Source organism: Pan paniscus, chromosome 2 (assembly GCF_029289425.2).
Source record: "Pan paniscus chromosome 2, NHGRI_mPanPan1-v2.0_pri, whole genome shotgun sequence".
Lineage (NCBI taxonomy): Eukaryota > Metazoa > Chordata > Mammalia > Primates > Hominidae > Pan > Pan paniscus.
This window is the reverse complement of record NC_085926.1, coordinates 113,818,404-113,842,129: the sequence shown is the minus strand read 5'-3', so window position 1 is coordinate 113,842,129 and position 23,726 is coordinate 113,818,404. Positions and strand designations below refer to the sequence as shown.

At 37.8% G+C, this 23,726-nt stretch overlaps 1 protein-coding gene across 2 annotated transcripts in view; it reads left to right on the top strand.

Moving 5' to 3' along the window:
• LSAMP (limbic system associated membrane protein) overlaps positions 1-23,726 on the top strand; it is a 630,015-nt gene that overhangs the window by 594,141 nt on the left and 12,148 nt on the right. Inside the window, exons 5-7 of one of the 2 annotated variants that reach the window (XM_024928236.4) lie at positions 1,447-1,567; positions 2,032-2,180; positions 9,371-9,406. In XM_024928236.4, coding sequence (XP_024784004.1) covers positions 1,447-1,567; positions 2,032-2,180; positions 9,371-9,406 — 306 coding nt within the window. The remainder of the gene's footprint in view (positions 1-1,446; positions 1,568-2,031; positions 2,181-9,370; positions 9,407-23,726) is intronic. The other variant, XM_034957145.3, reaches the window with a different exon arrangement.

The following is a 23,726-nucleotide window of genomic DNA, read 5'->3' as shown; positions in this document are numbered from 1 at the left end:
AGTCCCAGGACTCCTAGTTTCCAATCCAGGGTTCGTTTTATGACAGCATCTTCCCATTTAGTGCTTATACGGAAATAAGGCAGTAAGTCTAAAGCAAAACAACAATACCAACAGCAGTACAACAACAAAACTCCATTTAGCACGCCTGTTTACATACAAGTGTTTATTCAAATGTGCTGTAACTCTGACAGTGATTTAAAAATGTCTAAGCTTATGGGAAGATAAAATCAGGAAGGAAATTGCAGACAAATCAGATGCTTTCTCGTACATTCTTTTAAACTCAGAGAATTGCAGTCTTCCATAGGTAGAAAACTTAGGCAATAGTTTTTTAATACAAAAAAAAAAATCAGAAACAAGGAATATAGACCAGGTGCTGAAGGGCAGGGTTTAAATGAATTTACCCACTAACGTTCACTTTACTAATTTTCCTAAATGAGCTTTTTCCTCTACAGAGTCTAAACAGAGTGTCTGGGTCTGTTTTCCCCATGTGTACATAGCCAAGTTGCCATTTTCTGGCAAACGACCTTTGGACAGGAAAGGCCTTCTCTCCTTGAAGGCCCATAACCTGCACAAACACAGCATCATCCAGTTCAGGAGCTTGAGTCTATAATCCTAACAAAGTCAAGTGGACATGCAAACACTCTTTCCATCCTCATATGAATGTTTGAATGAGTCATGGAAAATTAGAGTGTCAAATGTGTTTCCCAGCTGATTTCAAGCCTGTGATAGTTTTGTAGGCCCATTCCTGGGCATAAAAATCAAGGGCCCAACTGCCAGAGAGAATAGAAGGCTGATATACCAGTAAGTCTTCTATGCACCAGGATAGACTTTAAACCGTACCCCCACACATAAAAGCTAAATTTACCTGGGTTGTGGTGATAAGGGAACACATAAAATAAAAGAAGGTAGTCACCTAATCCTAGTTTTGTTTGTTTCTGAATCCTGCAACAATATCAGACCAAACTTGGGTTGGAAAGGCTTTAGCTGGCTATTATTTTCATCAGACTCCTCAAGGCCATCTCAAACTATAATGACAAGAAGAAAAAGAAAAACGGTCAAATTATATGTTGAGATTCCTAAATCCTTTGCTATCATTGCTTCATTTATAAAAAGAAAAAACTATACAAATATTTATAATCTGTAATTGTAATACCATGACCTACTGGAGGAGGGATAAAGAAATTCTAGATTCCATTTCCATAAAACCCTGCTAAGTGTCTCATTTAAGTAAACCAAGTGTATGTTTTCATTAATTATCTCTTATTTTTATTTACTTTTTTGGTGATCAACCCCATTGAGTTGATCACATAATTCATACAAATGGAGCTTTAAGATGGCTCCCTTCCTGCCTCTCTCTAATCAGATTGTCCTTCTTCATTCCTTCCTGAATAGAAATTCTAAGCACCCCGACCCTCATGTAAACTTGTGTGCCTGTCCTTCCTACAGATCCTCCCACTATCACAGAATCCAAGAGCAATGAAGCCACCACAGGACGACAAGCTTCACTCAAATGTGAGGCCTCGGCAGTGCCTGCACCTGACTTTGAGTGGTACCGGGATGACACTAGGTATGTGCCAAACCTACCATCCCCCATGACTCCACTGCATGGGCCTGGGGACACCAGAAGCCCCACAACAAAGCCAAAGCCAAGCCAGTTGTAATTATGTAGAACTATATTCTCACACTCTTCCTTTTTAGTATCTCTTATCAAATTCTTTGGGGCCTGTAGCTCTTAAGCTGAAGCCCAAAAGCAGTCAGGTAAAATATAAAAACGGTTCAATGGGTAGCTTTCACCTGCATGTCTTTCTTGCCTATAACAGAAACTCAAACCCATTCCCTAGTTTTCTCTGTTGATGGACATTGATTCTGATAATATGGCATTGCACAGTTAAAATAGGAATTGGGCATGGAACAACAAACTCTAGCTACTTCCTTTTTCTCCTTTTCCTCCAGTGTCAGGATGGGGAAAGAATTCCTAAGCTAAAATCTTCACCAGTGATCCTTTCTATTCTTCTGTTTTTGAACTCTTAGGATAAATAGTGCCAATGGCCTTGAGATTAAGAGCACGGAGGGCCAGTCTTCCCTGACGGTGACCAACGTCACTGAGGAGCACTACGGCAACTACACCTGTGTGGCTGCCAACAAGCTGGGGGTCACCAATGCCAGCCTAGTCCTTTTCAGTAAGTATGCCAAAGCAGGGCCCAACTTGATGGAATTAAATTGACTTTTCACATGAAAAACGTGAAAACCATTCCCTTAGCTATTAAAAATTCACTTAAAAACAAATAAGGATATATGCACTGAAACAAAAATACAGGGTTCTCAACTCCTGTGCATAGCAGAGATTTATAAATGGAACAACTTCTCTCTATAGTCTTTCTTACTTCTGATAACTGCCTTGTTGTTTGTTTTCCTTCGTTTTTGTTTTTTGTTTTTTCCTGGTTAGTTAAATGAAATAATATGCAGAGAACACAAGTCTCTTTGGCAGTGGTCCTTTAAGAAGCAGAGGTGATGTAAAAGCCTGGAAATGGATAACAGTGTTTTTTGTTTTTTGTTTTGAAGGCAGTGATAAGAGTGATTGAGGAAGAAATATTCAGTGAGAATAGATAAGGTGCTGAGAGAAGGGAGAGGCTGGAAAAAGAAAGTATATTTTTAACAACACAAGAGGAAGGGTAGAATAAATGGTAAAAACATAATGTAAAATCTAAAGGAGGAAAAATGGTTGCAGAAAGCTTTCTGTATGACAGTAAGAGACATTACTTTTCTGATATATTTTTGGAACAGAGATGGAATGGTAGGAAAGAGGAACATTTCTGAAGACCAGAGAAGATCCTGAAAGTAGAACAAGGGGAGAATGGTCATTCTAAAGACACTGATGTTAATAGGAGACCCCATCTTGGAGTCCTGCTCTTTAGCAGCAAGTTAGAGTCAAGTCTCTAACACCCTGCCTTGTTGGGCAGGTGACTATGAGCACAGAAGCAGATGCCGATGCCCTCTGAGAAACAGAAGGATGCTAAATGGAGTCACAGGAAAATGATAACATTTGGAATAGAGACACATTTGTCAGAATAAGCAAAACAAACCGAAAAGTTAGCCCATGCTGAATCAGAAAGTTCATTTGGACTAAAGGGAAAAGTCCAAAAAAAGTACTGTTATTATTTTGGAATAACAAACCACTAAGTTTTTTTTTTCTGCACAGATTCTATTGGAAAAACTGGAAATACTATGACCAGAAGAAATGTTTCTATCTTGCTATATTCCATTTAGATGAGCCTTCAAGAAAAAAATATTTTTAGAAAAAAAATCAATTTAAGTGAGAGTTCTCTTGAAATGTAGTGTTAAAGCCATTTTAAAACTGTTAAGATCCAACTCCATTTATAAAAACAACAACCACAAATGACTCTAACTTCGGCCTTTAGTTTCTCATTTGTAACTCTCATTGACTTCAGTCTGTGACAGTTTGATGAGATACAGTTATACAAATGCTGCCTCCATATGAAGTTTAAAATTCACAACATGTTTACTTGTCTCCAAAGACCAAACATAAGTATTCTTTGCCTCAACTAGAGACATCAATATCCCTAAGATGCTTGAGAATATACTTCTTAAGAAGTGTAGTTACTTGATTCATTTCTAACATTAAGGATTCCATAAATGGCAGCGGGAGAGGGGGGGTGCGGGGGGATCCAGCCTCAACTGGGAATTTAAGATTTACCAAATCTAAGTTGACCTGGTTAAGCAGAACAACATTCACTTAAAAACTTAAAAAGAAGGTTGTATAGAGATTAGTAAAGAGAAGATAGAACAATTGGATGAGTTACAGAAAGCAAGCAATTATATATTTGCATTAAAGTATATTTTCTTTCTATTTAACCTAGACTAAGAACTATGCTAATGATATATTTCAAATAATAAATAAAATATCATCTATAGCCTGAGAGAGAGGAAAAAGAAAGAGGTTAGAAGGATGGAATACTTGAAGGAGGAGGGAAAGTGAGCATAGAGTTGGTCAAAGGCAATGAGATACCGCTCGTGGTCATGGAAGGTAACATCACACCCTACAATACCAATGCCCTATAACAGAAGTCCATTTAAAGGACTTAACCCAGAAAAATTGAGAAATGTCAAGAATCTTACAGAGTTTCTGTTTGTATACTGAGAATCAGGGAATGATCAGACAAGTGTATCCTATCACACTGCCCTTTATGATTTAGTAGAAGTCACCCTCCATTATACATTTGAGGATTGTGTGGTGCAGTGATTAATGATGTACTTCCTGGTGGTCCCGCATAGGCACTACCATAGTTGTGTCTTTGGCAGCATGCAGAGGCACCACATGCATCAGCATTTGGTTTAGAATAGATGTCCCACTTTTATGGGAAAGTTAGGAGGTATAACACTTACTGAAAAAATAGAATATGAAAGATCATTAAGCTTTGAGGCAAAAAGGAACTATTCAAATTGCAGAATATTGGTGAATCTATTGCACTATTTCTTAGATCCAAGGCCTAAGAACAAACATTTTAGGGGAGAAGCTCTCCTTCTGTTGTAGCAGGAATGACACTCCCTCCACCCATCCACCCACCTACCACCAGTTAGTTTTGGGAGGTCTATTGTTACAACCTGCATAGCTAGAACTTTATATTTCACAGAGTTCTAAAAGAAAAGAAAGGAAAGAGAGGGAGGGAGATAAAAGCAAGGAAAAAAGGAAGGAAGGAAGGAAGGAAGGAAGGAAAGAAGGAAGGGAGGGAGGGAGGGAAGGAGGGAAAAAATAACAGTACACGTGTGGGTCAATTGTCTATTACTTAACATTCAAATAAATGGGATTAATTGGAAAAGGAAGACACTGTGCAAGTGTCAGCAGAGGTAATTTTCCACAGAACAGAGTCAGGAGGGGAGAAATGCTTGGGGGCAGGTGTCTGTGGCCACGGCCCTGACGGAAGCACTGTGTGGGCAGCGGGGTGCTCTGCTGACCAAGCCAATCCAGAGAAGAACAGGCAGCTCGTGAGCCTCTGCCAGTCAGCGGCAGCAGCAGGTAGAGACCCAGAGCCAGAGCCCCTGAAGAGTTGGCCATTATTCATCTTCATTGGTGTGTCAGCGCATTTTCAGCCGTATCCACCACAGTGATGAGCTGACTTTTCACACAGTGTAAACTTGCAGTCACATGCATACATACACTTCCCCACTCTCTATTCAAATACTGATCTCCAGAGGAGATCATGGAATAAGAGTGTACGAATACATTGTATTCATACTAAATTTTTCCTGAGCTGGTGGAAGCATTCCTTTCTCATTCATCTAGTTCGGCACACATTCTAGCACTGCGTTTGTCAAAGATCCACACTACCTCAGTCGGTATAACCAAGTAATGCCTTGTATATCTTTTTCTTCATCCTTGGGCTAAGCATTACCTTATATTAAAGTTTTGAATACATTAATCCAATGGCACAATGTATGGCCAAGGATTCAGCTCCCTAGTCTTTCTCAGACAGGGATATGCATGACATAGATGAAAACTTGGACTTCGAGTGATGCTAAGACAAGTTCCACCATCTGCATAAGTAACATAACAGACTGTGTTTCCAGACTGATAACTAAAATTCACCCACAAAGGTGATAGATAGGTTTATCTTGTTTCATGCTCTTGTTGAGTTAGATTTAAAATAACGGACATGGAGGAAGAAAGGGTGATGGGTGATAATTTAAAGGTTGTCACTTCTTATTAAGTGAGTGCAATGTACTCTGCAGTATGTACTATGCTAAATGTTTCAGATACATGATTGGATTTTTAAAAATTATATTTTTGTGTCAGAAACAGGTCTTGCTATGTTGCCCAGGCTGGAGTGCAGTGGCTATTCATAGGCATGATTCCACTGCTGATGAGCATAGGAGTTTTGATCTGCTCCATTTCTGACCTGGGCCAGTTCGACCCTCCTTAGGCAACCTGTTGGTGTCTGACTCCTGGGAGGCCACCATATTAAACTTAGTGCAGACACCCAATCAGCATAGCACACTACAGCCCAGAACTCCTGAGTTAAAGCAATCTTCCCGCTTCAGCCTCCTGAGTAGCTAGGACTACAGGCATGCATCACAACAACCGTACTATGTACTTGTGCTTCTCCATTGCATAGAAAAGTTAAGTGACTAGTGCAACTAAGTAAGGCTGAGCTTGAGATTTAAATTCAGGTAGTCTATTTCAAGAGTCTAGGCCCTAAATCAACACATTATCTGCATTTGTGTATGTGGGCATAAATATTAGGAGATATATCTTGTAAGTTAGAAGGTGAGCAGAATCTATTTTTTTTCTCCTTTTTTCACTCAACGAGGCCTTTCCACTGTCTTTATACTGCTCCATCCCTTCCCACCCAAGGGCACTGCTTGTGTTGCCTCCCACTTCCATTTTCATTAACTCCCAGTAGCCTGCTACCATCAGGTTAGTTCAATGATTGGCTTCCCTTTAGCATGTTGACATTCTCAGTGAATTTTCCAGCCTAGTAGTCAGCGTTTAGCCTAGTAGTCAGCGTTTGGTCTAGGAGGAGAATAAGGAGGAGAATATTCCCACACATTAAAGAACAATCCCACTGATTGATTACCTTGTACTTTAGAGAAATGTGTGGATTATAAAGGTCTTTTGAGGCTTTTGAGTACAAAATAATAAAAATGCAAAAAAAAAATCTACACTGGGCTTTGCTGCATCCGTGTGTAGGAGGTGTTTTTAATTTTCTTTTTAAACTTTAAAATATCATTAAGTTGTAAAGCCATAGTTGGCTAAATTTCAAGTGCTACCTGAGTAATCCAGCACTAGAGGGAGTCTTTATAATGAGGGCCTCCCCATTTTCTTTAAAATGCATTTTATTATCGGAAAGGCTTGCTGTTTAAACATACAGCACTTGATGATGCTAGTCAAGACTTGGCAAAGCCTAGGCCAAGCACAGTGGCTCAAGCCTGTAATGAGCTCAGGAGTTCGAGACCAGCCTGGGCAACATGGCAAAAACCCATCTCTACCAAAAATACAAAGAATTACCCAGGTATGGTGGCGTGCACCCATGGTCCCACCTACTCAGGAGGCTGAAGTGGGAGGACTGCTTGAGCCTGGGAGGCAGAAGGCAGTGAGCCAAGATCAGGCCACTGCACTCTAACCTGGGTCACAGAATGAAGACTTGGCAAAGCCTTTTAACCAGCTACTTTTAGATGCCACACAATAAAACAGCTTAAGCTGCTATCTACCCACATGTAGTTTGAAGCACTAGATGCAAACTCCTTAAATGGGCTCTGTGGATACATCTCCCCTCCCCTCGCCCACCCACTTAGCAGGTAAGAAACCAAAGCTGAGAGTTAAGAGACCTTGCTAAGAGCCACAGCATATAGCTGTGCATATAGCCACAGCATATATAGGGCCAACCTTATAGTTCTGTTCCCAAAATCTCCCAATCAGTTGCTAAGTGTGTTCTCCTCCTCAAGTAGCAGCTGCCAAAGGAGAAGTGCATAGCACCAAGGGTTCTGCCCTCCCTTAGTTTGAAAATCAAAAGTTGGAAAGTTTCTTTTTCCTCATAAGTGGTATTTACTTCACTTTACACTCTTACAAGACCCTGCAAACCCTAGCATGAAGTGTAAAATAGCAGCAGAATAATGCTCAAAGAATAAGAATAAAAACTGAGATGGAGAAGCATCTAAGGAAAGATACGTGAATAGGATGGAATTAAGAGAATGAGAATAACTAATGGGGCGTGATAGGCCTAAGACGATGATAACAGGGTGGAGCTAAGACGGTAATAACAAGCTGAGAAGCAGTTGAAAGGCACTGAAAGGAGGGTGGGTGAGATGGTTTAGCAATATAAATGGTCATGTGGAAATAAGGGCAGAGTGCATTTACCCAGCTGTGAACAGCAAGATGAGAAAATATTAAGCTGAGTCATTTAAACAGTCTAATAATAATAGTAATAATAAAAATAAAATTCAGTAGAAAGAGTATAATATGGGACAGTGGTCTCCAACTGCTACATAAATGCTAAAAGCAGTTTAGCTATTTATTTTCAAAGCTAGAAACTTAATACCAAATAACCAGCAGAGGCTTAAACCATTTTTCTACTTGACACTTGTGTAACTAACACACAATTGTTCACTGGGCTGCTGTTGACCTGCTCCATCTTAATGGACTTAGGAAACTTTCATATTTAAGTGACAACTTCAGCCAAGCTGGAGAAAAGCTGACTCTGCAAGGAGACTGAGTTTTCTCAGTGTCCAGATGTATCCAGTGCCCAAAGTCCAGGTAAAATCTACTCTTTTTAAGCATAAGGCACAAGATGGTAGGCTATCAGATTTGAATATGCACATATGCCTTTCTCATTGTGGTTTTGATTTTTGTTGATTTTCATTTCTCATTGGTCTTTATTTAATCAAGCTGCTAGGAGAAACATAGAAAAGTGTGTGCTAATTATGTTACACTATCATATAATTTGGGAGTTAGCAAATAATACATCCTATCCATACTATTCCATTCTATATTTCTGAAAAAGCCCCAGAAGAGAATTTAAGCTTAGGTCTTTCATGAGATAAATGAAGGCCACCTTAAATTGTGAACTCTGTCAGTACATTCTATTTATGGTCAGTAGCTTATGTGTGGGACTGTCAGATACTTTTAAGCTAAGACCTCAGTGTTCAAAAGAAAAGTACTTCTTATTATACTCAACAGGATGTATCACCAAGCAAATTTGATTGGTTGATCAAATTTCGGGTAAGAATGTATTATAAAAAGAGGGGGAATTAAGGAATAGACTAAAAATAAAATTATAACATGCTAAGAATTTATTACCTTGATGTTACTCCTATACTGGTATCAGTAATGTAAAGTAAAAACCTAAGGGAAAAGTTGAGCTAGTATTGTCCACAGTAAATTTTTCAAATGCTTGGCTAAAGCTGATGTGAACTATACGGCTTAGAGAGAGGAAAGAAGTCTGTAGCTGACACACGTTCATCTATCATGAGCTAAATAGACGAGAACCAAGACCAAGACGTATCACCTGAATTTGATCACGATTATAAATACCCTCAACTTCAACTCTCTAAAAGATCTAAAATCTTGGTGGTGGGTTTTTTCCAGTAGGATTCTGCATGTAGGGTTATCACAATCTGATGTTGTCCTCCTATACTAGCTAAACTTTTTAAAGGCTCTGCATTTTTAATTTTGTTAATAAATTTCTTTGATAGTTTAATGTTAATAGGAAGTACAGACAAACGTTTTATGAGAGATATGATCCTGTAAGCATGGAAATTCATCTGTTGTATAATTGTTTGAATAACTAAACATGAGAAAGATACATATATATAATATTTAAAATCTCCATGATGATTACTATTTTTTCCCCTTTAGAACGTGTTTTACCCACAATCCCCCACCCCATTCAAGGTCAGTATGATTTTTATCACTGTAGCTCTCTTCCTGGGTCATTCTCCATCATCTTTAACATGCAAAACACACAAAGGGGGGAAAACACATTCAAAAAATTCACATACAATATAAATCATTTTTTTCCCTTAAACCTTTTTTAAAAAGCCAATTAGTTGCTTCCAACACCAGTTGAATAGGCATGGAACAAGACTATTATCTGACTCATCTTCAAATTGGTCAGTAGCTGTGAAGGCAATACTAAACTCAGCAAGCAATTTTTTTCTACAGTCAATATTTATTACAAGGAACTAGGAACTCACATATTTGGGACACAGCCAGTTAAATTCTCTAGCCACAAAAATACCAATTCTCTGACTGACTACCCTCACAGTTGGAAGTTTATACAGTCTGAATCTGAAGTCATTGGTATTACTTATAAAAATTAACGTATATATTGCTAAAGGTTAATCAACTCAACCGGATTATAACAAAGATGTTATTTTTTCTTAAAATCTTGGCCAATTCATGGGTTTTTTTCTTTCCTTTTAAATGTACCTGTCTTAGAAAACATAAATGAAAAAACAAGATAATCATTCAGAATTCCTTTTCATAAACTTTCTATGCACTCAAATTAAATTTTGCCTCCTACATCGTATTTAGACGCAAGGTGCAGCCACAACTTTCTAGCTTAAGGCTATTTAAAGGGAAATTGGCAAACAAAATTAAAACAATATAAAAAATCGGAAATGAAACCAACCTACCATTGAAATTAAATTCCAGAAAAGTGATTTGCAAATAGCACTCAAAGACCTGAGAAAAAAACAGAAACTAGGCCATGCGGGACCTGGCGTGGAAAAAATAAATCCAATTAAGCAAGATTATCATACACACCATAAAGGCAGTGTGCTCAGAATTAAAGGTAGAAAGCTGCTGTTTTATAAGTTTGAAGATGAATCATGTTTCATTAACATTTGTCCAAACTATAAATTCTTGCAAACTTGTGTGTAGATATTCAGTGTCAATAATGCAATGTTTTGAATGTATATGCATTCACATATGCAAATATATTTTAATTATTTTCGAACTAAGGATTGCAAGGTTTCAAGGATCAACTGGACAGTTTAATAAGAGTTATTATCAAATTTTAAAAAGAGGACAAACTATTTTTAGTATGAAAGCTTAGAAGAACTCTGTCGAATAGAAAAAAAAAAAAAAAAAACTTCCCTAAAACAACGAAATCTGTTTCTAATCCCAGCCACTAAAAATAAGACTGTTAAAATGTGCCTGTTTTTTAGACTTGACATGATACTTACTGTTCATGGAAAATATCCCATTTTGAATTCCTGACATGCCACAATTATTTTAACACATTTATGTTCTAGTGTTGCTGCAGAGATTGACATCACTTTATCATGTTGCGTCTTGCAAATATATTGATATGAAAAACACACACATATGCATTTGTACCATTGGATAGCATTTTCAAAGAGGTCATGCCCCATCTGAGATGAGCTTTGTACATTATCACTGTGACTCTAGGTATCCTTTGTGAGAGCAGTTCTGCAGCCACCAACTCAAATATTTATCTGATCATGCATTATGATATATGTAACTTTCAACAAAGTGAAGCCAGACACCGTTCACAAAAGACAGCTGTCGGATACTGAAAAACAGTCTGGACTAGGGATGGAACACGAGGGATTTTGTTGAACTTCATATTTCCCACAAACTGAACTGTTGATTGGAGAATGACCCTAGTTTGATTTTACATTGTAGGTAGACTGTAGTTAGCTTTCTTAGATCCAATAGTTTTTAGAGAATATAGTTTATCTTATACTAATACTTTGGTCTTCGGCTAGTGGAAATTGAAAAGCTGTTCATTAAGACGGATGGCTGGCGTGAGAGTTTGCTATACAAAGATAGTCCCCTCTTAAGTTTTCTGTTCTTTACAAGGACTTTAACTTCTTAGGGATTGAATCACTTTTCTTCTCCTCTTTCCAATCGAGGTTAACCCAAGCGAAATGCAGCTTCCCATTGAAAGATATACTAACAATAGGATGCTTAAGCATTTTTATGGTGCCAGTTAAGTACCCAAATATCTATGAGAAGCATGCCTCACTGTGGTCATAGCTATAATGCAAGGTATCTGCATTTAATTGAATATCATATATTGTCACCATCTTTATGAACTCTTAAATTTCATTCCTAAAATATCAATTGTCTCTTAGAGATTGGTTGATGTAAAATGGCCTAAAAATTTTAAGGCAATTAATTTTGTTAAGGTGTTTTGAAAGTGGGTGTTTCAAAAGTTACAAAGATTTTTTCTGCCTTCCCATTATAAAAAGGAAAACTTTCTTTCCTAATTTCCAACCTCACAAAGATGTATGTTTCATTTCAGCTGCTTTATTATTAACATCTGTCATTGGAGGATCTTCCCTCCTATCCCCACTCTACATGGCTCATCAAGATGACTGGGGATGCACAGCAGAGTCACAGCAGGAATGCAGTCCTAAACCCCTTCAAGCTGTGATTAAACAAAAACAAGCCTCAATAAATCAAATGCATTTCCCTTGGGTTTCCTTCATCATATTGCTTGATTTTCTGCAGTGATAATAATAATACTGGAATTCCACCAACGGGTAATTTATATTGGCTGTGTCCAATCAGAAATTTTCAAATGTCCTTCCCCCATCTGCCAAAAACAAAACAAAATATAAAACCAGCTTGCTTTCCTGCTCCTTAGTTTAAAAGGTACAAATAAAATCGTGTTCTATCCTTGATCTGTTTCTGATAGGTGTTTTCTTCCATTAATTTTAATTTAGGTTTATTTATTCTGAAGTGAGTCCTGAATTGCATAAATTTGCATAAATACCTCCTACTATATTGCTGCAGAAAATCCACTTAATTGCAAAATGAGGAAAGAGTCAGCTCTCAATGTCTGGGGGAACTTTTCTCACTTTCTGAGGCTGACATTGTTTCCTGAGGTTTCTGGGTACTGAGCAATGATAACATTTCTCCCCATCAGTTTACTTGTGCCTAGCTCTTCTTCATAATGGAAGTGCACCCAGAGACATTCTCACATTGAGGACCGTAGGTTCAGAATGAAGTGTTGAAACCAGCCTCAGAAAATTAAAAAGAAGTGAAACAAGGGGCAAAGACAAGGGCAAACAACCGTTTTGTTTATGTAACTCTCAAGCGAAAAATTCCCTTGAGCGTGGGGCTCTCTGGACTCAATCAGCCTATCCCTTTCTGATCACTGCCACTTTGAAACAAAACAAAACAAATCCTGGAATGTGTCTCACTTGTTTGCCTCCCATCTGATTATTTATCCCAAGTGAACAGCCTTTCCATTCACTAACCCCGTGTGGCAAGTGGGTTTGGGAAATGTTGAGATTATCTTCCAGGTTCAGGCATGGCACCAGGTTTGTTCACAGCTGCTTGCCATTCCATCCCTGTTTTTCCATTGATAAAATGCATTGCACATGGCTGGGTTTGCATGATTAATACAGCTGTCCAAAGCTTTTTCAGAAAACAAAACAAACCCCCACTCCCAAAATTAAAGTTTAGAAAGAAATTAAAATCCAAACCACAAACAAGCGAGGCTTGCAGAAATCTGAAGTCGTCCTGGCATGTTTTCTCCCTAAGGGAGACTGATGTTCCTACAGGCAGGCCTGGCATCAGAACAGCCATATCCTATCTACAGTTAGAGGAGGGGGCGTACCCGCCCTCACCTGGCATTCCCAGTAATACATTCTTGAAATCAAATTCCAAAAGGATGAGAGGTAAAATGGGAGAAAAATTTGGACATATCCCATGCTGTGAAGATCACTGAATAATTTCCAGTTTCATTTATTTTCTGTAGAATACCATCTTTAGTATTAAAAAGAAAAAGCTTATTTTCAGCTCCTTAATACAACAGTATTTTGCTTTAATAATGGTAATAATATTAATAATAACAACAGCTAACATACATAACGGCCTTCTCATGTACCATTAGAGTTTAAAGGGCTTTTGCCTGTATTAACTCAACTCCCAAAACCCTAAGAAAGAAACGTGCACCTTTCTCCCACACTTTTTAATGATCAAAGGACACCTACATTTCAACCTACCCCTTATTGCACCCAGGCACATATACAAATCTATAGTATATTAATAATCACCCTTGTGTATACATTCATGTTCATTAGATATGCATCTTTCCAATGGATTTTAAATGTTCATCTAATTTGTTTTATGTATTACAATGCTTATAACACTCAGTTACTTTAACGTCTGTACATTTTTACAAAATCTATTTTCAAATATGCTTAGCACAGTGAGATGTATGCCCAACTCACACAGATTTATATGAAAGCATTCATTTTTTAAAAACATGAGCAGAGCTATCTGGCATCGGTACATCTAATTTCACACACTTATTCAGGCTGATTTACATATACACCTCTATTAATCATGGATAATTACTTGCATTGTTCCTGTAATTCAGTTTTTCCAACTGTGAAATGGGAAATAAATTATATTTTTCATGCCTACAAGCTCAAAGTGGTATTTTAAATAATATACAAAAGAGAGCTTCAAGTTCCTAGAAAGAAGGCATATTGAATTTAAAATAATCATATTCAGATACACATGTGTCTTATAATTTTTAAAAGCACTGATATTTGCAGGTATACTCGTATCATGTTGCATGGACATCAGCTAGATATAAGTTCAATGTATTCTTATTATATTTTGATGTATTATGGATTCTAAAGATTTCTGAAATCCCCACACTGCTGAAGTTTTAATGTAGAAGCATCCTAAGGCCAAATAAAAAATATTTTTCATTATTTTCTTACCAATATCATAATATTACATTTAAGAAGAGCTGCAAAATTGCACACAGTTCCTGGTTGTGTGGCACACACATATACACTCACACGCTTTCAGCGGATGCCCTTCATACACACTACCACATGACTGCCAACCCATCAGCCTAAAGGACCTGCCCTTTTTGCTGGTCAAGGGTATAAAGTATGTCCTAGGAAGGACTTCCCTTTTTAAATATGTCTCTCCTTCCCACTGGTTAGCAGAAACAAGGACTTTGTTACTACAAATAGAATTTAGGCAGACATGTCAGCACCAATTTACAACAAAATGATTGGCTCTGATTAATACACATGAAAATTATTGAGTTGACCTTCATACCTAATTCCCTGGCTCATTTATGGGAACAATAGTCTGATTTCCTTCTGATTTTCTTTAGTGGTTAGAGACTCAAGCGGGATAATTGTACCAATATTTCATGTGGAATCAATGGTTCACTCATCAATCCAATGATTTTGACACAGTGTAATAGGGAGGTTTTCTCCCCATTTCTATGTCTTATCTCCCCCACCTCTTTACTCTTCCTTCTACTCTGTTTCCTAAACTGTTGTTCTCTCCCCTGCTAAAAGTTGCTAGCAAGAATAAATCCAAAATTTATTCACACCATTATTTAAATGTTCAACAAGGGCTTGGAAGTGTTATTTCTCTCAAAATTTACATTTAGCTTCAAGCTAAATGACTAAAAATCCTACAGAGTCAATTTAAAGATAGGAGAATGTTTAGTCCTAGAACTCCTTTCTAATGCCTCTTCCTGGTTTTCGAATCTGGATCTGCCTGCACCAGTCAGCCTTTCCTGGTGAGCTCCCTGTCCTTAATGCCTTGCTGTGCTATTTAGATGTCTAGAGCCAGCAGGGATTTGAAAATGAATTTTTTTTTTAACAAAAATCCAAGCCTCCACTAAATTTTAATTTGATAGAAATACTGCTCTTCTATGAGCTTTACAGAAAAAAAAATTTTCAAAGTAACAGTTACATTTGGGGATTAGGTTTAAGTAATTGGCAGTCTTGTCTTTTTAATTAAAAGGAATAAAGCTGCCTAAGAGGAGCTCAATGAAATTTTGCAGCAGAAAATATTGGCACGCTGCCCCCAAGGGTGAGAAGTCCAGGATCTTGATGGACAGAAAACTGACACAGGCTCCTCTGGTCTTTAGAGTGCACAGCAGCACTGCTTGCTCTCGAGTCTGCCTCATGTGCCAGTTAACATGGGCATAGCAGTCGACTGTGAGAAACATTGTTGTGTTTAGACAGGAAGTCCTTCCTTTGGGAACTTAGTTCTGGGTTCAGAGACTGTATGGAGTGAGAGTCCTTTTTAAAAAGTGGTAGTACATAGAGGAAACAAATAAACAAACAAACAAAAAACAACAGCAAAAAAAACTCTCCCAAGTATTAAATCATCGAGATAGTCCCAGCCCCTGACAAATGTCTTATGATAACCCAAAAAGTATGAACCTTAATTTTAACCTGTTCCTTGGCTCCTTTCTCTACATTTTCCACCATATTTACCAGGCATTACGTATGCATGTTCTCTTTGACATCTTTCAGACAAAACCAAAGAAAAGGTTTTGATAGTATTGACATTCACTTCTAAACACTGGTTACTAGCCATGCAAGCACCACCAAGCCCTTATCCCACCTATCTGGAGAAAGCATTGACTTTTGAAGAGGCAAGATACAAATTAAGCTTAGTTAACAATTTCCCTTATACAGTCATTGCAGCCTCATGATATTCTTTCATCATCACAAGTTATTTGTAGGTATTAAACTAAACAAGCACCTTGATGGGGAAAAAATCAGTATGAGAGATCCCACCTTACACCTCCCCTTGTATACTGCTGTGAAGAAACACACCTGCCAAGTAAGAACACAGCATGGCATAATGAGTTTGGAATTCCAATTTAAGGTGTTCCTATGTACTGAGATGTATGATGGGAGTAGGCAGACTACTCACTAGGACTCCACGGAGAATGTCAGCTTATATCCACCACAGATCAGTGGGGAAGAGACCTTACAAGTCATTTATCATGCTTCCTAATTGGACCCTGGGGAGCCAAGCACTGCCATAGTTTACTCTATAGTTTCGCTTATCACTGTGCTGATGGTAAAAGAAAATGCTTCCCACATCTCTGTAACACATACCTATGATTAGCACCCAGACATTACCACTAACATAGTCTCTTTACTATCAATCACAGCTAATAGTTCATTCTACTTTTTATCTGCCCCATACTCGCAATAAAGATTCTGACTTAAGCACCCACCTTCTAAACCTCGGAATCTCAGCATGACCTTTTTAACTGCCTAAAAAGCCTAAAAAGACATTCGGGGGCAATAGTAGCATCCTGTAGAAAAAAAAAAAAAAAAGCAGTAGAAGGTAACCGTGCCTTGGCCAAGTGTCCATTGTGTTTACCATCCCATGCTCCTTAGCTCATACAGCAGCAAGCATTCCCAGCCATGTTTTATGTTGGAAACTTGCTTGGCCATCCTACAGTGGTTTTTCAACTATACGTGTGGGTTTTGTATGAGTTGGAAGCTGGGGATGTTTGGAGAGCAGAAATAGCTAGAAATAAAACAAAGCAAACAAAATGAAACCAAGCAGTAACTTGCACTTCTCTGTTGAATTGCAAGCTAGAGTAACTTGGGAAATTTGTTTTATTTTTCTCCCTTGAAGTTCCAGAACACAGGTAAGTTTATCGCTGACAGCTGTTAAGTGCAGCAGTGCTTAAAAAAAAAAAAAAAAGATGGAATGATCCCATTAATTGGAGGCTGGTCTTCCGTTGGGAGATCAACCTTCCCATTCTAACTCGTAAATAGTATGATTTTTTTTCTGTATTTAGATGTACTCTCCACTTGCTCTTGCCTTTGCTTTGTAGAGTTTCTTTTAGAGGTCACGTTTTCTTTTCATTATGATTTCTAATCATTAGGAACACAAGAAAGAGGTTTCATTCTTGATAGGCAGTTAAAAACTCTTTTTTGGCACAGGTTAAGTTAATTTGACATGCACAATATCTTGATGACACCATTCATTTACTCAAAGAAATATCTTAGTATTTGCTCTGAGCCGGGTTTTGGGTATGACAAAGGAAAATGAAGCAGGTACAGCCTCTGCACTAAGAGAGTTTACAGACCAAATGGAGAAGTACTTAATGAACTAAGCAACCACAGTAAACTTTAAGTCCATGTGAAGATAACTGGTAGGTGTTTGGGGAGAACAAACCAGGGCACATTAGCTAGTCTGGGCTGATGGGGGAAGACTTCCAGGTGAAAGTGAAGTTTAAAAGACAGAAACAGGCCAGGCGTGGTGGCTCATGCCTGTAATCCCAGCACTTTGGGAGGCTGAATCACAAGTTCAGGAGATAGAGACCATCCTGGCTAACACGGTGAAACCCCGTCTCTACTAAAAAATACAAAAAATTAGCCGGGCGTGGTGGCGGGTGCCTTTAGTCCCAGCTACTCAGGAGGCTGAGGCAAGAGAATGATGTGAACCCGGGAGGCAGAGCTTGCAGTGAGCCGAGATTGTGCCACTGCACTCCAGCCTGGGCGACAGATCGAGACTCTGTCTCAAATAAAAAATAAAAATAAAAATAAAAAAAAAGACAGAAAGAGAAGAAGCAGGGGAAGAGAATGACAACCCACTACCTGCAAAGGTCTAGAATCCAGAAAGAACTTAACTCACAGGGATCCACTATAAAGCCTAATAAATTTTTTAAATCTAGAAAAATAATATTTTTTACGTAAGAGTTTATCCTGTCTTGCATCTGGCCTGTTTACAAAAAGAAATAAACATGATAAACCAGTGGAGTTAAAGGTGAGGAATTTCTATAATTTACAACAATGTATGTACATTTCAGAATAGCTAGAATACTTCAAAGATTTCTATATTTCTAGCATAAAGAAAATATAAATATTTAATGTGATGGATATCCCAATTACCCTCATTTGATCTTTATACCTTATACGAATACATCAAGTTTAAAAAATAAAGATAATTTCTAGAAAAATAAAAATAAAGGTTAGAGATTGGGCATTTTCACCTATATTACACTCAGGACCAGGAAGAGCACTTGTGGGCTTAATTGTATAGTCACACATGGATATTATGTACTGTGTGGTAGGTATTAGTATTTAGGTTTAGCTTTCTGGAGGATACTGACAGCCTGTTATTTAGCAGAATGTCTAGAGAAAACTTGCAGCTTTTCAGTAAGGAGGTTTGATGGTAGGTTTTTATTTTAGTTGTAGAAATAGGTTGTAAGGAGCCATCAGTATTTTCAGAGAGTTGCACAAGAACCTGGCTATAATGTTATATTTGGAGTCACTGACATAGCAGGAGTTATAGACAAACCAAACTTGTTATTGAAGCATTCTGGAACTCCAAGGAATAATGTTGCTGGAAGTAGTCCAAAGCAGAACTACATTTACCAAGTTCTGCACTGCGGTAGTTAGTGCAATAGAGGTAGGTCCAAGGGTGACTCAGAGCATACCAACATTTTTTAATCCCTTATCTCCTTATTTCCAGGAGCTTTAGAAACCCTGGGAAATCTCACAAATTCACTTGTTATCTTTGCATTCAAATTCTGCAGGCCAGTTACCTCGTTTCATGGTATTTGAATGGTTTTGATTTTAAAACATACAAAATGAAAAGGCATATTACGTTGATTAAAGATGGTCTTGCATGCCTTAGGATTTTAAATTTAAAATGTATTCAAAAATAAATCAGAAATTCACAATTTGGGGCTGGAAAATAGAAAGTGAGGGGTAAGACCAGAAAGAATGTAAATCTCTGGAGACCTATCCAAACCTGCATTTTTAATCTTTCTTACCAAGTCAGATAAATGAAAGTACAAAAGGCTTTAGAGTATACATAAAATTTATGTTTTTAAACACAAATATGACATATATAATCTATTTTATATTTTAACAACTAAGAAGAATCAACAACTAAGTAGATTTAGGTCCGGAAGCTAGTTCTTTTTTTTTTTTTTTTTTTTTTTAGACGGAGTCTCGCCCTGTCACCCAGGCTGGAGTGCAATGACTCAATGGTGCGATCTCTGCTCACTGCAACCTCCGCCTCCTGGGTTCCAGCGATTCTCCTGCCTCAGCCTCCCGAGTAGCTGGGATTACAGGCGCATGCCACCACACCCGGCTAATTTTTTGTATCTTTAGTAGAGACGGGGTTTCACCATGTTGGCCAGGCTGGTCTCGAACTCCTGACCTCGTGATCTGCACGTCTTGGCCTCCCGAAGTGCTGGGATTACAGGCATGAGTCACAGCAACTGGCCTGGGATATAGTTCTTTATTAAATGAGTTGGCTGGTCTCTTAATTACAACAAAGGTCAAAGGGCCAGTTTGCACCCATAGACAAGGGCCAAGGTGCATTTCAGGCACAAGGGCAAAGAAACCTGTTTCTTCTTTAAGACAGAAACTGCATGTCTAGTCCTGAGTACCTTACTGACAGCTGATCCAAATAAATTTACTTCTGGGATTTATCTAATCTTACACATATTTTCAGGTGGCATAGCCCAGAGAAACCCCTTTATTAAACTTAGCCTCTTTGGCATTCTGGAACATTTCAATTCATTGATTATTAAAAACTAAACCTCTCAGGCTAAATAAGAAACTCTCAAAATGTAAGAAAGCCGACTTGGTGCAAGAGACTTAAGAAAGCATTCTCTTTATGTTGAGAGTGTTTAGTGAGACTGCTCTTTCTGTAACAATCCGTATCACCATTGAGCAAAGCCCATAATGGTTAAAGTCAAATCATGCACCTATACTTACTTTATACGACAATACCCAGTGCATCAAGCCTCTGGTCAGTAGGACCTCATCAACCTGTATGATAACATTTTTTATTGCATTGCTGTTAAGACCATGTTGCTTTGGAAATTAGGACTCACCCATCTTAGCTTCTCTTTTGCTTTACTACATGGTATCTCCCAGCTGAAAAATGGAGAAAAAATTTATTCTCCTTGTAATGTTGTCAAACTAATGCCAATGCCAAATAATCAGAAAATGATTATTTCCTTTTCTCCACATTTAAAGGTTTTTTAAAAAAATGCATTGATTTGTTTTTACAAATAGTTTTCTATTCTGATAATAAATGTTATGCATTCTCATTATGGAAGAATTTGAAAAATATGAAACTATAAAGAAGAAAATAAAGCTCCTGTGTAATCCCTCTCCTTAGAGATAACACCATTAATGCAATATAAACAAATGTTTTGTCTGAATGTTTGAGCTGCCAGCGTACTACAGAATGTCCAAGTTAAAAACATAAAATGTCTTCTATTTTTCCATGCTCTCAGAAGCTGGGCATGTTTCTGTTATTCGTCCAAGGTTATAGCAGAGGCAGGCCCAGGAGCTGCCCTCCTACCTGGGCCAGGGTGCTCTCCACAGTGATGTGCACACCCAAAGTGCTTTCAGGTCTAAGTCAAATATTGACTCACAAGGGATTTCCCTCGTGCACCTCCAGGATCCCCAGTAAGAGTCCTCCTTTCAGATGTGGGGGCTCATATGTTCTCTCTCCAAGTTGGCGTATTAATATTTTTCCTTTAATAGATGTGTTCTTTTTAATTCAATGACAATTTAAGCATTTTTTCACATTCTATTCACTATAGAATATTTGATATAAGGAGTGAGGCCCAAATATTTTATTCACGTTTTTCAACAAGAAATTATACCAGCATTATTTTAGTTTGGTTTCATTCATTCATTCAACAAGGAATGAACACCATCTGTCTAGGGCTGCAGTATTCTGGTACTGTCTACTCATGCCTATGTCATTATTTACTCTGACAGAGCACCAAACTGAAGTCCATTTCTAGTCACAGACAACTATAAAGAAGAAAAGCCTTTAGCGGTATTTGAAAGTAAAGTGTAGCATTCCTTACTGGCCCAAATCTAGCTAAGGGAGGCCAACTTCCTTTCTCAAATATTGATGACATGCTAAGATTGCTTAGTTTTCTCAGCTGGTTTGATGCATTCTCTTAGTCATGAGGGCAATGGTCCATCTATTAACTAAGAAAATAGGAAGGCCGGGGGCGGTGGCTCACACCTGTAATCCCAGATCTTTGGGAGGCCAAGGAGGGCAGAACACCTGAGGTTGGGAGTTTGAGACCAGCCTGACCAACATGGAAAAACTCTATCTCTACTAAAAATACAAAATTAACTAGGCATGGTGGTGTATGCCTGTAATCCCAACTACTCGGGAGGCTGAGGCAGGAGAATTGCTTGAACTTGGGAGATGGAGGTTGTGGTGGGCCGAGATCGGGCCATTGCACTCCAGCCTGGGCAAAAAGAGTGAAACTCTGTCAGGAAAAAAAAAAAAAAAAAAAGGAAAGAAGGAGGAAAGAAGGAAAGAAAGAGAAAAAAGAAAGAAAAAGAAAAAAAAGAAAAAGAAAGAAAAAGGAAGAAAGAAAGAAAGAAAGAAAAGAAAAAAAATAGGAAGAATCTTAAGGTTGAGATTCAAATCCATTTCTCTATTTTGACTCTTTTCTTACTTCACTAGCCCCAGAATGAGTACTCTGATTCTCAGAAAACATTATTCTAGAAATATTTGACATTGAGGTTTATACAACATGAATGTCATACATGGGAGAAAATCAAAAGCTCTAATAATTCAAATATGAATCACAAGGCAAATACTTTTCTATGGCAAAAGAAAAAAATAATATTTGCAAGTACAAGCTGCTAATCCCTAAAGCCTCTGAGTGAAGAAATCTGTGAGAAAGAAATTAATAGCTTTCAAAGTGTGGCTTGAAAATTGAATTAATAAAAATTGCTCCCTTTTAAGCCACTATAATTATAAAGGTTTTATTTTTCAAAAATTTGGCCAATAAATAAACAAATAAAAGTCAGAGGGCAAAACCCATAAATAAATAAATAAATAAATAAATAAATAAATAAATAAATTTGGCCAATAAATAAATAAATAAAAGTCAGGGCAAAACCCATAAATTTCCATTGCAGAATCTTACAAATGTTATGCCTCAGGTCCTTGGCATCAGTGAGGAAGCAGCAGCAGGTATGATCTCCTCCTCTGTTTCTTTTACTACATTTCTTAATAATTTTAACCCTGCCCCTTTCTGCAATTTTCAGGAACTGGAGGATAAAATCCCTATTGAATTTGGACCTTTTCCTGTCCCACTTCTGCAAACACACACTCTTACTAACTCTGGCCCAGAATTTTTAAAGTGCCATTAATTATTCTTATGTCATTTTCAAAACCTGCAGCACATCAGAGGGTTGGCCTTATAGAAAGACTTATGTCACACACATAGAGATAATGTTCACACACATAATGTTTTCTTTTTCAAATGACTGCAGCAGGTTGAAAAATAAGACATTTGTGTTCAAGTAAATACCTTAGAATTAGAACAACCGTGCAAACAATATAAACTCCCCAAACTCTACGGTTACCTACATGTGAATGTGAATGAACTCTTATCAGTAGAGGATTAGAGAAAAGTTGTCAAAAGTCAAGATTCAAAGCACTAAACGTCAATTCTTTTCCTTATGAATGTGTTGTACCCTCACTTCATCTCCCAGATAGAAATGGAAGAAAGCAAAATGCCAAAATTTTCCACACATAAAGATATGAAGATTTCCTAAGATAATGAGGGAGTTCCCAAACTATAAACTGTAGAGTTTCCAATGGAGCATCTTTCATCTTTGCAACACTCACTTGAATTTTTTCAGGGATGTGGATGGAGGGAGGGGGAGAGAGAGAGACAGAGAAAGAGAAAAACATCACGTCACATAGTGAGAGATAAGAGTAAGAGATCATAGTAAAGGGTAAGAAGAAGAATAAATCTTCAAAAGAAACTTGGGCTTCTATTTGTTAAAGTTCACATTTTTATTAGTCATGAAGGTATTTTAAAATAAAGCTCAGCCCTCCAGAAAATGTTCTACCTGCCAGGATTTGGGAAATAAGGCAAGGACCTCCTGGCCCCATTGGCTCTTCAAATAACTGTGAATTCCCAAGAATAATCTCACCTTGGGTTCAGGCACCATGGTTCTAAAAAGAAAATAGAATCTCCCCTCTCTAGAATCTTATCTAGGGTAACACTTGAGGCATTAATTGATTCATTCAGTCTCTCATTTTCTTATTTATTTATGCATTCAGGTATTTGTTCAGCATATCTACTGGATTATTCTTCTGTGCTAGAGAAATACCAAGCTGAGGACAGAGTAGTGAACAAGGCAGATATATTGTCTATGCCAATAAGAGAGTTTGAATCAATGTTTTTAATGGTGCAGGCTAATGTGGCTGGGTGTAATGAATCTGAAAGTCAAAAATCAAGGACAGATTAGCTTAAATAAATGTCTCGAGGCACTTGCCTTTCCTAATATTAAATCATTTCCCCATTGTCTCCTTCTACCACCTCATCAGGAGCTAAGATCTAAGCATGTGATGGTAAGGTTCTCCAGAAAGCCTAGTACATTCTCTATACTAGAATCTCTCAGTGTTGTGTTTTGCA